This window comes from Epinephelus lanceolatus, chromosome 13 (genome assembly GCF_041903045.1).
Source record: "Epinephelus lanceolatus isolate andai-2023 chromosome 13, ASM4190304v1, whole genome shotgun sequence".
NCBI lineage: Eukaryota > Metazoa > Chordata > Actinopteri > Perciformes > Serranidae > Epinephelus > Epinephelus lanceolatus.
The window spans coordinates 18,054,668-18,070,630 of record NC_135746.1 but is presented as its reverse complement, the minus strand read 5'-3'; the positions used below and the strand labels follow the sequence as shown (position 1 = coordinate 18,070,630).

The 15,963-nt window shown below is 43.6% G+C and overlaps 1 protein-coding gene across 3 annotated transcripts in view; it reads left to right on the top strand.

Moving 5' to 3' along the window:
* Positions 1-15,963, top strand: part of stxbp5a (syntaxin binding protein 5a (tomosyn)) — a 157,369-nt gene that overhangs the window by 82,016 nt on the left and 59,390 nt on the right. For all 3 annotated transcript variants that reach the window (XM_078173818.1, XM_078173817.1, XM_033648490.2), the window contains exons 7-8: positions 11,117-11,180; positions 12,956-13,039. In XM_078173818.1, coding sequence (XP_078029944.1) covers positions 11,117-11,180; positions 12,956-13,039 — 148 coding nt within the window. The remainder of the gene's footprint in view (positions 1-11,116; positions 11,181-12,955; positions 13,040-15,963) is intronic.

Below are 15,963 nucleotides of genomic sequence, written 5' to 3'. Positions count from 1 at the left end.
GGCGCATTCACACCAGGATAGTCCAGGGGACTTGGTTCAATTTGGCAGGGAATGCTGGAAAATTTCACACCTCAATTTGGTTCGGTTCACTTTCACACTGCACTTTTTAAAGTGGACCAAACTGCCTGGACAACGTCACGCAGTTACGACAGCTGCTCATTTGGGGGCGGTACTGTCCGAAACGACCACTGACCAGGAAGAAAAAAAGCATGAAGAGGAAGAAAACCCTGCTCATTGATTGGCCAGGACCAAAAACGGAAATCCATCCCCTTCAGCCATCTTGGTCACCACAAAAACACCAAAATGCACTGCGCTGTACTTCAGTTCCTCTCTTTGGTTCACTTCCTCTCTTTGGTTTGCTGGATAGTCCGTTTGCATTTCCCACTGTAAGCAAACCGCACCAGGGTTCACTTGCAAGTGAACAGAGACCCCCAGTTTTCAAGGGGACCAGGGTTCGCTCGTTTGGTCCACACCAGAATTCAAATGAGCTCTGGTGCAGACCAATGAGCTCCACTCCAAACAAACTGAACTATCCGTGGAAGCAGACCAGGGTTCGTTTAAAGCGGACCAAATAGCACCATTGTGAATGCGTCCTTAAATGTGAATATTTTCTGGTTTCTCTCCTCCTCTATGACAGTAAGCTAAATATCTTTGGTTTGTAGACAAAACAAGACATTTGAGGACGTTGTCTTGGGCTTCGGGAAACAGTGATTCTGATTCATTCTGAGTTGCAGCCCTATTAAATCCTAAATTTCCTTTCATGTCTGCAATAATATAATGACATTTACTTAAAAATCACAAGTGACATATTTTAGTTTGCAAGATTCTTGAACCATATCGACCTGCAGGACTTACATATCTCACGCTCCTGCTCTTTCCTGTTATCTCACAGCTGTATTCATCTCCACATCACCTCCATTTCCTCAACCCACTCAATGATTAATTGCACTCATCAACATACGTCATCCAGCTTAATGTAACACTCTGCTTTGTTAAGCCATAACATTTTCTTCATCATGTTGTTGTTTTCATCCAAACTATAGCCCGGCACAATTAGCTGGAGGAAATGAGCTTTCCATATCTTTTGGTTCAGACCTCAATCACTCACGCAGCCATTCTGTGGGATACTATTTCTTGAAGATGACGGCAGTGCCAGGAATCGATTCTCGGATTTGTTACAGATGCTCTCAGTTTGCATATCTGTTGGAGCGTGTGAGTGTATGTCTGTGGTTAGCTTTGATGCAGATCAGAGAGGTGTGAGGTGGTTCTCTTGTTCTCGCTCCCTCTGCCTCTCTGCCAGCTGTGGGGTTGGTAGGGTTGCAGTCCAGATACAAAAGCCTATGTGCCTCTCCCATTGTTCTCGTCTCACGCTGTCATCAGGAGAAGCACGTATTTAAATAAGAGGTGCCCCCTGGATTTGGCAGGCTGTATTTGTGATTGTTGCGGGCTGAAATACCTGGATCACAGCTTTTCTAAAAAATTGCGATGAATGTTGGTATATTTGTAGGCATGCTTTTTTGAAATGAAAATATTTATGATACTTTCTCAGATTCAGAGCTTATTGTTTTGGGCATTCAGAGTTTCCCACAGTATTAGAATCTATTTTTAATGGTAAGGTGAGTGGAGGGTAGGGGGCAGTAACAGCTGATAGCCGACAATCAGCTGTTAATGCTGTTTGATGCAGCGCTGAAGGACAGTCCCCGAAAGAGTCTTTCCTCCTGCTCCCTGTGCCCTGTAACCAACACAGATCTCATCACTACTCGTCATATTTTTCTGCTTGGGCAGAATCCCTGCAGCAGCGGTTAACATCCCACACGGAGCTGTTAATCTCACACTGAAATGGCCTGACTCTGTCGTTAGACCTGTTAATGACCGTTGGGTAACATTAGCCAAGTGATGCTAACAGTGACCGGTGACAGTTAGCCCTGTCAATGTGTGTGTGTGTGACTTTGTCCCAGGTGCAGAGCTCTGGTCCTGCAGCAGTGGTCACATGATTATCAGACAGACAGAGTCTGAGCGAATCATTATGCTGCATGCTGCTCTACAATTACATGAGATGTGACTTGTTTTAAACAGTCGAATTTGCGCTAAAGTTGCAGTTACTGGACAAAATTGCAAGGTCGTGCAGAATTCACAGGGACTGGCTGAATTTGCCTTAATTGTTGCAATCACAACTTGAAACTGAAATGAACCTGAATAAGTGCAGTAACAATTAGTTGAAGGACAGAAAAAACATCAACAAAAAATGGTTATTATTGATTAATTATTTAAATAATTTATAAAGCAGGAATGACAAACAACTGCTGGTTGCAGTTTTTCAAATTAAAGGATTTACTGTTTTATATCATCATAAATGATAAAATTATCTTTAGGTTTGAAACTGTGCGTTGGACAAAATAATCATTTTGATTACGCCAGCTGAGCTCTGGGAAACCTGTGTTGGCAAACCTACAATGTCAAGACATTTTATGGACTAAATGAAATGTTGTTGGCCTCGTCAACATGGCTTCACTTATCAAGTGTTGGGCAGTAACGCATTACAGTAATAAAATTACCTTTTCCAGTAACGAGTAGTGTAACTAATTACTAATGAATTTCTGGAAATAATATTAACCAAAACCAAACAACTTGTTACAACGTTACTTTTGTCATCCCATCACTACTGACTTGAAATACAACAGTCACATCAACTGACTCATTTTAGTAATCACTGTGCTGCGTCATGAGGCAGCAAGCTAATACGAAACGCTCACCTTAGCGGTTGCTGCAGGTAGTCGGAATAAAACTTTTCCCACTGCGAAAAACACGTCCTCAAACCTCCAGTCTGAAACACCTCGGCTACTACGACCGACAACACAACACCGTGAAGCTCCAGGAAATACACCTCACCACAGGTGAGCTGTGCAGGTCACCTGTACTGTCCTGCACTGGCTAAACAACCAAAACTGGATTTTAATTGTGGACAGCTGCAGCTACAAAGAAGTGATGAAGCTTGTGACTGGATATGTGGTGGATGAAATGTTGCTCCATGAGTGACTCTCCATCTTTCGGGCAGACTGGTTTTTAATGCTCCGAGCAACTGCTGTGGTATAAAGAGCGAGAAAGTCTGCATAGAGCAGGCAGGAGGGGAGGTGGAAGGGTCAAACACACTCCAGATTTTCATCTAGGAGACTGCTGTTCTTTTTTATCTGTGAAACCAAAAGTCAGTGGAGTTATTTTATTAACAATGTAGTGTGCCGGAGCATGCAGCATACTATGCTAGTTATGTATGTCACATGACGTATGCCACATGACGTTACATTACATTAACAAACATACTTATTTTAAGCAGAACCTACATTGTAAGTTTATTTTGAGAGATTATGTATTTACCAAACAGAAACTGTACATTTAACTGTGAAAATGGAAGTTTCGTTTGACACAATGTCCCTGAGCGTCCAACACTCAATCTGGAGGGGCACCCAGAGCATCATAGTTTGACATGTAGGGCTACTGACCATTTGATGAGTCAGGACTGAGAGCGTGTTTGCCTTGTGGACCTGAATTTCAAGCTAGGTCATATTTCATTGTCATTAGTTAAGCACTGTTGTAGTAGTCAGAAAATTAGTGTTGTTGTCTCTGTCATGACCTGACTCTAATACATAAAGTGTTATTGAAAGCATTATTAAAGATTTAATGTTAAGCCCTGCCCGCTACACCTCTGTTCTATTGTGATTGCTGTAATGAGGCTGGGATACGGTGTGTACCGGGGTCATGGTCCCTTGGGCCCTGCTATTTGGAGACAAGCTGCTGTAGCTGTGCCAGTGGCCCCAGGCCTCGCCTGGCCCAGTGCTCTGTGTGTTTGTATGACTCACACCTCTGTTCCCAAGTTACTGTACTGGACAGACTATTAGAGAAACACATCTCCTACAGTACAGAACCAACTGCCTGGCGCTATAGTTCAGTCACTGCTACAGGCACTGAGGACATTACCCTGAGGCCACGCGTGAATTCATGTTTGTTCACATGATACATGAGTTTATGTATGCACTGTATATGCAGGGATGTTTATATATTAGTCCCCAGCAGCGTCTGTGTGTGTGATTTGATGCAGCTAGATGGTCACTGGGTGCAGGGAGCCTGGGAGAAGTGGGACAGGAGTGGTAAAATGTTAACAGCTTACTGTGACACATAGTTCACGTGAACACATCGGCCCGAGGCCTCTTCTGTCCTCTTTCATTTTCTCCTACTCTCCCACTCAGGACCCTGAAGCCACCGTAATTACTTGTTTGAATTTTTCATGCTTCTACGTACGTATGTTCCCCGCATTCTGTGTTTTTATGCATATGTGAGGTCCTCAGCTGGCACAGCGGCGCACTACGAGGGGAGCGTCATCGCCTCCAGTGTCTTCAGAGCCATTTACAGTGGCACCAGGACACATGGCTGCAGGTGTAGGCCTGCCACAGTGACCTTTTCTGGGGGACACAGTCTTCCAACACCCCATGTACTTAGAGGTGGAAATTAAGAATCAGTTTGCTGATTTAAATGTTTTTGTTTGATGCAGATTTGTAGTTGCTTACTGTGAGGTTTTGATATAAGGCTTAGGGTCCGTCTGTTGCTATTTCATGCTGTGAAATACAAAATTATATTGATAAATGGCTAGACTAGTACAACAGTTTACAAAACTAAATCAGAGGATCAATGCCACTCTCATGTCTGTCTGTTAAATATGAACCTGCAGTACCACCAGGAGACTGTTAGCTTAGACAGGAAGCAGGGGAAACAGTGGGAGGTATCCAAAGCTTGAGAAAACAGCCTGCCAACACCTCTATATCATATTTTTTCCCTGTTTGTTTAATCCTGCAACATTGTGTGGTTTTACAGTGCTTTGTGTGATTAAACTCTAGGATAATGGAAGTGTTTTGACAGAGCCAGTCTAGCTCTTCGCCCCTTAAAGTTCCTACGAAATAAAAAAAATACATTTTCCCAATTTTAGGCCACGTCCTCTGTTAAACGAAGGTCGTTCCAGTTTGACGTAGATGGCTTCTTCTCAAACTAGAATAACCTTCGTTAAAGAGAGGAGGTGGCCTACGACACCACTTATCACTCACTTACAATACAGTCTTGGGATCCCTCCCCAGACGACTTAACACCCATTCTTACCTGGTCCCATCTAACACTAATGACACACATGTGACCTTAACGACTCTGAAACTAAAAGCTCTGATGTGACCTCAACCACTCTGTATGAAGAAGCTTCATTGATGAGAGGTGAAACGTCTTCAGGAAGCTCAAGCAAGTCCAGTTGCCTACAATAGAGCACTTATGATTACCATGACCTGGATGACTGAGAATCTTCACCAACATACCGGCTCGACCCTTTAAGGGCAATGACCTTATGGGTAACCTGTGAGGGCGTGACATGTATTTCATGGTGTGCATGGATGGAAGCAGCTCTCTCTGGGTGTCATGGTGAAGATGGCAGGCAAGACATAGTGATGATAGTCAGCAGAATTAAGTTTCTAGATGAGCTCAGGGCTACTGTCGAACCTCGTGAGAAGGCTATGGTTTCTTGATGAACGGCACCCAAACTCCTCGCCATCCTTTTCTTCTGCAGAGTGGTCCGCACCGCTATATGCTAGTTACCAGCTAATAACAAGCCAAGCTAATTTAATGTTAATAAGCCAGCGTGTTCCCAACTACGGTTCGGAGCCGGTAAGCTGTCACTGAGAGAGGTCACACTGTCCAGTCAAATGCGAAGGGTGTGATTTAAACCTCTGCTTTAACTGTACGCCACACAAATATTCTGTTTTCCCTAGAAAAACGCTCTCAGTGCCATTTTCTCAGGGACTTTAATGCTCAGCTAAGCTAATCGGCTGCTAGCTGTAGCTTTATATCTGACTGACAGTTCAGTAAATAAGCATGTTTCCCAAGTTATCTATTGCTTTAACTGCAGCACATCACTTAACGGTTGTGTCTGTTACTTTTGCTGTCGTAAGCTTTTTACCAGGAAGCACGACCGAGCCAACAAAGGCACTGTAAGTCAACAGCAAGACAGGATCTAATACAAAGAGCTACTGTGTAAAGTGTCGTTCAGTCACGTACTGAAAACCTCTGCATGTGCTCATAGAGGTCGAGAGGATCAGTGCAGCTGGGCCAGCACTCTCATCTGGAGCGTGTTTTATATGCTGGAATAGCCATACATAACAATCATGTGTGATTCCACAGAGAATCACATGTAATGATGAGATATCAGCCTTAAATATGAGGTCTACTATGTGCTACCACACACACACTCAGGCTACCAAGGTGACATGAGGCCACATACGGTATGGGCGTGCTGCAAACGGGCTGTTCGAGCCACGTTGCCACGGAGACACTGTCATGGTGGCTGCGCCTCTGCTGCCTCACAGAGTGTCACCCGTGGTGACACCAGATGTTCAGGACTTCAGTGTGCATGTGTGAGTCAGCGCACATGTGTGTCTGTGTATGTAGATAAGCCCTCGAGTGGGCACGCTGAATGAATACCTGCGCTTTCACTCCAGCAGGCAGAATATCAGAAATCAGTTGTGTGTGTGTGTGTGTGGAAGCGTGTGGGTGTGTCTGCGCTGAAGAGATGTTTTCAAATTCAGTCAGGCTTCCTATTGCTTAAACATCCCCCCTGCGTCATCTACACACCCACAGACATTTGCTCCATGGTGCGTGTGTGTATTTGTGTGTGTGTGCAGTCATTTTTGTGTGTGTGCGCTCGCAACACATACGTAATGGTCCATTTTCTTTAATGCACTGAAGGCATCATTGAGTGGGATGAATATTTGATATACAAAGAAGGATTTGGTGCAGTAAAGGTTTATATCAGATTACTTTTTTGAACTGAGGGTGCCACGAGGTGAACGTTTTCAGGGATTTATGATGTACCAAATAAGTGTTAGATTTGCCATGAGGCATTTAGTTTAACTCTAGTGCTCGTGTGTGTGTCTGTGTGTGTGTGTGTGTGTGTGTGTGTGAGACATAAAAGACCTTGAATGAGTTGCTGAAGACAAGAATGTGAATGAAGCTCCAGTATATGAGATGGCACGCAGGTATGCATAGAAACAAACACAGCAGCATGCATGCACACTACAGCGCCTGTCGCTATCAGATACACACATTCGTTCATGATACACACACCCATATCCGAATGTTCTCGTCCCCAGACCTTTTTTTACTCTGTATGCAAAACGCAGAGTCATTAGCAGTACGCAGGCAGAAATGTGTGCTTACAGGAGCGTGCTGAAGTAGTTAGGCAGCCGTCGTTTGTGTGTGTGTGTGTGTGTGTGTGTGTGTGGGTGGGTTTGTGTGTTTGTGGCAGAGTATGGATGATTTTTGGAAGCCTGTCTGCGCTCTGCCCATCCTGCCTCTGTTGCCATGGTGATTCCTTCATCTCCAAACCTGAACATGTATTTGTGGACTTTGTGAATGTGTTCGAGTCAGATTTATTTACTGTATAACAACAGGTTTGTTTGTTTTTGTTTTGTTTTTTTATTAACAAAACAGATTTGTTACAGAGTCTCACGGGAGGCAGACGGAGAACATTGCGTATAAAATCCTCAAACAAGAGGAAATAAACCACGTGGGATGGGCGGGCGAAGCTTTTATGCGAGTTGCATTTCTTGTAATGCAGTGAGGGGGTAATTGTTTGTTACGGATGTGGGTTTTACAAATGGGGAAGATGTCAAGATGTAACTTAATTGCGCCGACATGCAAATGGGTGTGTGTGTGCGTGCATGTGCGTGGCGCTGTGGACGACTGTTAGCTGAGAGACAGGCAGCGGAGGGGATTAGATAAATCAACAGCTCCAGCTGCAGCAGAGCTTAGGTAATAAGGCTCCGGCACAAACAGGCTAAATATAGAGACAACTGACTGACTGACTGCCTGCCCACAAACTGCTACCTTCTAATACACACACACACACGCACACACACACGTTGCTGTGGATGCTTCCCTTCTTCGGCCCTTTGCTTTACTCACAGTGGTGCAGATATTCAGGGCTAAACTTCAGAAAAAGAGTTTACATTAATCCTCTGTTTATAGATTTCAATCCAAAACATGTTTTCTGATTGGACAGTTTTTATACTTTATATTTGGACTTTTTTTGGCACGATTTTGGGGGAAAAATGATGTGATTTTTTTCTCCCTGCAGTATTAAAAATAATGATGTCATGGACCGAGCAGCCAAAGCACAAAAAACACAGGTTTAACAGCAAAAAAGGTGGGTTTATTTCCCCCAAAACACTTTGTGTCCCCTCTCTGAAGACACAAAGTGTTTTAGCAAGTGGAAGCACCTTTTTGTAATTGTTTTAAATGAGAATGAAGCTTTTTGCTTGTGGTTTTTGTGTTGCGACCCACCTTGCGTTTCTGCGCTCTAGGGGCCTTGAGTTTTTGCCGGAGCAGTCTGGACTCCTCAAGCTGAAAAATCTTTGACTTCATCCTCTTTTTCGCCATTGCCCAATCGGATGATTTGACAGGTGGGCCTTCTGTGGTAGTCATGACAACAATCACAATCACAGTTGGTAAACAATGGAGGAGAAACTGGTGGTAGCGGTTGCTGGATACCCAGAGCTGTGTGGCCCGATGAGAGACAGCAGGTTGTCAAACTGCCCCTAAGTCATCCTAAAATATGTCTTGAAATGGCCATCATGGAGGTGAAGCTCTGGGACCAACTGGTGATGCTCCCCGTGATCCACCCTCTTTTTTAGGGTCTCATGTGCCCACACAGATCTCTGTTTCCCTGTGCCCAACAAACTATTTACTGACAGCCTCTCACCCTCAACCAGAGCTACAGCAAGTACCCTCTGCCTGAACATTTTAGCAACTAGATACTAAATACTGTGTAATAAATGAACATAGTGACATAGTGACATTACATTTTTTTAAAAACAGACAGTGCAGTGTCCATAGGCGCTTGAAAGTGCTTCCAACATTATTGTCCTATTTCAGGCCCAGCAAGCAGACTTTGGGGCACACTGGGAAATTGACATTGAAAAACTCTGACATAAGAGATATCACTTCTAACCAGAGTGTTTTACCAACTGGATGGTCCCAGAGCAAATGGGATAAAGAATTATGCCAGCATACGTCTTGATGTTTGTCATCCATCTTGGATAATCTCACAAGAGTAATATATGCTCTGCACAGAATCTCATATCATATAATCCTAAATCTCATGTATTTAGGAGCTCTCAAAGCAGATGTCCAAATTATTTTCCACTGGGAAGCAGTCAGATATATATAGGTCATGCTCCTAAGCCAGCTGGACAGTGTAATATGTGTAATATATAAGGAAAAGGCTTGGCTGTTACATTAGTCGTGGGAAATGAGAACTATGTTTTCCTTGACATTGCATGCTCTGCGATGCGACTATGGTGCATTTGCACATTGCAATGTTGATACTGAAACAATATAGCGTGCAGCCCTGCTTTATATTATCACCAGCATGTCTCGTCCTTCACTGTCAGACTCACGGATGAATATAAAACTCCTGCCCTCCCTCTGCATTACTTACATTTGGTTGCAGCTCCTTGCTTCTCCTCCCCTTGTCAGGCATCCCTGCCCTTGCTCCCTGGTATTGGGGTTATGTTTCAGGCACCTCACAGTCACTCTTTTTCAGCTGTGACCTTCCCTGGCGCTCTGTAGCACCCACATCATCTCTTAAAGGCAGGGGAGGTTAGGTAAATTCTGCAGCCACGTGGCACGCAGAGCGAGGAGATTTGACATAAGGCTGTCTGGAGGGTAAAGCACAGACAGGAGGGGGGGCGAGGGGGGCAGCGGAGCATTTTGTGCTGTCTCCGCTGACATGCAAATGGTCACACACACACCAACGCACGCATGCACACACACATAGCCATTGGGGACTGCCTGGCCTGACAGAGCCATCCATCACAACCTTAAGTGAGCTTATGTCTTCGAACAGCCTTTTAGAGCCTCGGAGTGATTGGCAGCTCTGTCCTCCTCGGCTGACCTTTTCCACATGTTCAAAGACACTTGCTTTCCACCTTAACCCTCTCCATACATCACTCTGAGATGGGGGTGAACTATATGCTTTATTGCCTGGTTTAGATGTGTGAGTGCTGCATTACAACTTAAAGGGACAGTTCACCCTCAAAATCAATAATATGTCTTTTTTCCTCTCACCCGTAGGGCTATTCATCATCTAGATTGTTTTGGTGTGAGTTGCCGGGTGTTGGAGATATTGACCTACCTCATCTTAAATAAAATGGATCTAGATGACCTAGTTACTCAAGATAATCCACAGACCCTGTTGTGAGCAGTTCATGCAGGAACTATTTTCTTTCCACTGAATTACACCCACCAACTGTATCACCACAGAAGGAAGCGTGCATCTACTCATGGACAATAATTTTCCAATTAATAGTCATTAGCAGTACGCAGGCAGAGCTGTGGATCAGAGGTAGACCACCAATTGGAGGATTGGCGATTTGATCCCCGGCTAGTAGCAGGTGGCACCTTGCACGGCAGCCTTGGCCACCAGTGTGTGAATGGGTGAATGTAACATGTAGTGGAAAAGCACTTTGAGTGGTCGGAAGACTAGAAAAGCAGTATACAAGTGCAGTCCAATTACTGTTACTGCTAGCTCACGTAGCACCACTGAGCTAGCTAACATAACAGCTCATAGAGATGGACGCCGATAACGTTCTAATGTTTACATCTCATGCTGCTACGAGCAAGAGCCTCTCGTCCATGAGTAGATGCACACATCCTTCTGCGTGGTGATTTAATTGGTGGGTGTAGTTTGGCAGAAGGAAAATAGTTCCTACATGAACTGTTCACAACAAGGTCTGTGGTTTATCTTGAGTAACCAGGATGTGATTTTTGGAAAGAGACATTGCTGTTGAGTTTTTAAATGGATTTTTTGGGTGCTTTGAGCACGACAAAGGGACATCTACTTTCATTATATTCAAGAGAAGGCCGACATCTCTATGGCTATCTCTAACACTTGGCAACTCACACCAAAACAATCTAAACAGAAAAGTAGCCCCACAGATAAGAGGAAACATGTATTTTTTATTTTGGGTTGAACTGTCCCTTTAAAGAGAAGACCACTCCTGATATGTCTCTCTGTTTGTCTCTCTTAAAGGTCCTCCAAGGCTCACCCTGGACCAGTTGTCCACATAAGCGACAACCCCATGGATGAGGGAAAGGTAAAGGACAACACCTCTCTGCCCACACATGCAAATACATGCAAACTCTACATACATGTGCTGTTTTTGATAGCATATGTCATCCTGTCTCCTTTAGCTGTCACACAGTAAATCCACAAACAGCATTACACTGCACACACTCTCAAACAGCAACATGTTACTTTAATGACAATTTGGCACAGTATCACACAGTTTACTCTCCATATTCACTCTCTATACTTGTTAAGCCACTTGTCTCATGTGCCACTGTGATTTGTTTTGCTTTTTTACCAAGTACAGTAAGTTGACTGGCTGAGAAGGCAATGATTACTCACCACATACCCTCTCATATACACTCACTGGCCACTCTATTAGGTACACCTGTTCAACTGCTCGTTAACACAAATAGCTAATCAGCCAATCAAGTGGCAGCAACTCAATGCATTAAGGCACGTAAACACGGTCAAGACAACCTGCTGAAGATCAAACCGAGTACCAGAATGGGGTAGAAAGGTGATTTAAGTGACTTTGAAAGTGGTATGGTTGTTGGTGCCAGACGGGCTGGTCTGAGTATTTCAGATTATCACACACAACCATCTCTAGGGTTTACAGAGGATGGTCTGAAAAGAGGAAATATCCAGTGAGCAGCAGTTCTCTGTGTGAAAATGCCTTGTTGATGCCAGAGGTCAGAGGAGAATGGCCAGACTGGTTCAAGATGATAGAAAGTCAACAGTAACTCAAATAACCACTCATTACAACCAAGGTCTGCAGAAGACCATCTCTGAACCAACAACACGTCCATCCTTGAAGCAGATGGGCTACAGCAGCAGAAGACCACACCAGGTGCCACTCCTGTCAGCTAACAACAGGAAACTGAGGCTACAGTTCACACAGGCTCACCAAAACTGGACAATAGAAGATTGGAAAAACGTTGCCTGGTCTGATGAGTCTGGATTTCTGCTGCGACATTCAGATGGTAGGGTCAGAATGTGGTGTAAACAACATGAAAGCATGGATCCATCCTGCCTTGTATCAACGGTTCAGGCTGGTGGTGGTGGTGTAATGGTGTGGGGGATATTTTCTTGGCACACTTTGGGCCCCTTAGTACCAACTGAGCATGGTTTAAACACCACAGCCTACCTGAGTATTGTTGCTGACCGTGTCCATCCCTTTATGACCATAGTGTACCCATCTTCTGATGGCTACTTCCAGCAGGATAACGCACCATGTCACACAAAATCTCTGAGGAATGTTTCCAGCACCTTGTTGAATCTATGCCATGAAGACAGTGCTGAAGGCAAAATGGGGTCCAACCCGGTACTAGCAAGATGTACCTAATAAAGTGGCCAGTGAGTGAATATTCAGCTTTGCCTATCTTTTTTTTCCACAGAACACACTGTGTCACAATTAAAACTTGAATACAGTCTCATTGTCCCAACACACATGACGTAAAGCTTTATTGGGTAATTCCCACTGCACAGTTAAAGTAGTTACGTTCACTTGATCTGCTTTGGTGACACATTTGAAGTTCTATGAATAAGTCTTCCAAAAAAACCCCACATAGTTTATGTTTAAAACAAAATCTTTTTGCATTTTCTGTCACCCTCTCTTGTGATCCGGGGTGGGCAGGTTTCTTCCTGAGCCACCGTAGTCTGCTTACACCTGACTTCCTTTCATGCTGTGTGAGAATGTCAAATGTATTACTTCTTTTTCCGCCCATCATGGGGTCTATTCTATCTCCTCTCTGTCATCTCTCCCACCTATCTCACTGACTGCCTGTCGCTCTTCCTCTCCAGCTTATAATTGGATTTGAGTCTGGGATCGTGGTCCTGTGGGATCTGAAATCAAAGAAGGCTGACTATCGCTACACTTACGATGAGGTAGGCAAATCTCCCCTATTTCCTTTCTTCTCTAATGGCTTTCAGTCATTCCTCCCACTTCTGATCCGCAGAGTATCTTTTAATACAAAAACTGGGAATTAAATCACATATTCATGAACTCAACTGTATACAGTTGTGTGTGTGTGAGTCTGTATGTGTGTGTGTTAGAAGTTATTCTTAGAACAAACCTAGAATACGAGATATTTTCCTACAACAGACGGAGCTTGTGAGTTCAAACTGTGTACTCACATTGCACACACACACACACACACACACACACACACACACAATACACAGACACACACTTCAGTATGTTACTATCCTCTCTCATCAGCAGGTAGCAAAAGAGTGCTGACTGGGAAGAAATGCGACATTCTACTTCCTGTTTGATTTCAGTATAGCTATAGAAGGGGACAGGTCAGTCTGTATGGGAAATAACAGCTCTAATGTGCAGTTTAATGAAGATGAAGTGTGGCTTGCCAGAGTTTTACAGCCAGCGCTAACAGGATCCACTAACTGGATTTGTGCTATCCAGCTATGAGGAGAATGAAGACGCTCATCAAAGTAATTCCCTAACAAACTTTTAATTAGAGATACTCAAAGACGGATTTTGTGACCTTTGGACAGAGCTGGGCTAACTGATCTGCCCTGTTTTCAGTCTTGCTGAGTTGCTATGCTAAGTTAGCCGGCTACTGACTGTAGTTTTATATTTAGGGCAGTAGCTGGGTCTCAATTCAGGGGCTGCAGCCTTTGAAGGACGCAGCCTTCGTGGTTGACGTTGGCCACGTCCTTTAAAGACCGCATCAGCCAAATCAAACAATTTTTGAAATGGGACAGTCTGCTCTGTGGAGGATTTCCTGGCTGCATCACCAGTTGTTCTCGCCCTGACCTGTTGACATTCCTGTTACCTAGCAACCAGCTGTGCTTGACGAAAGAAGGAGTAAGCTAGGAAGTTAGTTAGTTCATTTAATATTTGAGGACTTGATTAACCACCGGAGATGCCGCTGTTTGTTGTATTTCAGGTTGATGGAGGACAGTTTTCAGGTAAACTTATTAAATTAAGATTGTTTAAGCTGTGTGCTTTTAGCGAATAGTGATGTTAACAACAATTAACCGTTAGCTAGTTAACAAATGTTAGTTAACTTAATATATACTCATCACCGGCGAGCAATGCATGGGTGGGTTTTATCCATTGCATTCCCCAAATTCTGGGAAAGAAGGCTGCATCTGAAGGAGCCTTCAAAATGGGACAGCCTTGGTCACACCAATGTGACGCCATCAGTCTCCAAATGCAGCTTTTGAAGGCTGCATCCCCTGAGTTGAGATACAGCTAATGTCTTGAACATTTTTCAGGCCAAGGACCCCTCAAGTTGAAAAGAGATGGAGCAGGGACCCCCTACTACATATATTGTATAAAATTCAGTTGCACTTGAGATAATTATCGGAATACTTTTGGGTTTTATCTTGTGTGCGCCTGCCTGTAGCTGCTACTTCAGCAGCAGTTGTAGCATGGCTAGGTGCCTTAGCCTCCCCTTTGCACTTTCGTCATTGGACGGTGTGATAGAGTCTCTTGTTTGAAAAATTACAGAACAGTCTATTGTTATTCCAAGAATGTTCACATTCTTGGAATAACAATAAAGCTAATTGGCTGAGATGTTTTAATAGTACGTGAATGTTAGCTCACTCGTTCACCTCGGCATTAACGATGAGTGCCGCAGATGATTAAGCATTAGCTAGCTCACACGATTTCACAAAGACACATGGGAAACAGATAGCCCACCATACCGTCCACCAGGAATGAGTCCTAAAACCTGGAAATGATGCCTCGTTTCCACTTATGTGTACGGAGACGCGACAAACTGAATGTCCATTTATTCCAATGGGAAACTCCATTATGTCTGATGTGCCTGCGAAACTCCTCCCCTTCATTGTATTTCCGTCCTGAATTTGTCCGTCCTGAATATTTGGATATTCGAATATTCGTTTCTATGGGTAGGTATTCGTTATGAAAATTTGGTTTTCGATATTTGTTTTTTTATTTACTTATTTTTTATTATTATTATTATTATTATTATTGTTGTTTTTTTTACATATTTTTTGGTGCTAAATGTAGTCTTTCTGTTGTTGGTACATGTAGGTTATCAATAAAAATCAAAACTTTTAAATTGCATTGTTAAAAATGTGAAAATATAGTATAGCCTACCAATTGCGCTTGTGTGGACGGCATGCTTGAGCGCATCCGTCTGAGGCTGTGGATCAATGCCAAGTTTTACCACTTTATCACTATTCCCTCTAACTTGTGGCTGTATTTTCGTTATCTTTTGAATTTAATATGAATTATGGAACCGTTTTTGTCAACGTCTGTTTCCCCTGTTTTGTACAATAAATTATTGTTTAAAGTTTCAACAAGTTTCTTTTGGAGTGCATGACACAAGTGTGTTTTGAAAATGACCGCGGACTGTCACCTGCTCAATGCATCAGTACCTTCAGATGCCATGACAGTAATAGATTATAGATTAATAGATTATAATAATAATGTCAAAATATCATTTACAGACCGATTTAACAGACGATCACTGCTGCCCAACCCGCAGGTCCATTTGCGGGTCCCGCGGGTTATGGGTCGACCCGTGCATCCCTACTCAGCTCAGTCTATAAAGGCTGTACACAACATAGACATTATATTCTATTCAGGCCGGCAGAACCAGCAGCACATCGGCTCTACAGTGCACGGCACTGCTGATTAACCATTTTATTGCAGCACAGAGTGTCTGCCAGCAACCAATGACTTGCAGAGGTTTCCTACAACTTCCGATTTAATCAGAAGACAAATTAAACAGGATGACTAGCCAATGTGAAAATCAAAAGAAAGCATAGAATAATGTACTGAAGGAGACTGTTGTGCCATCACATTTTTTTGTGGG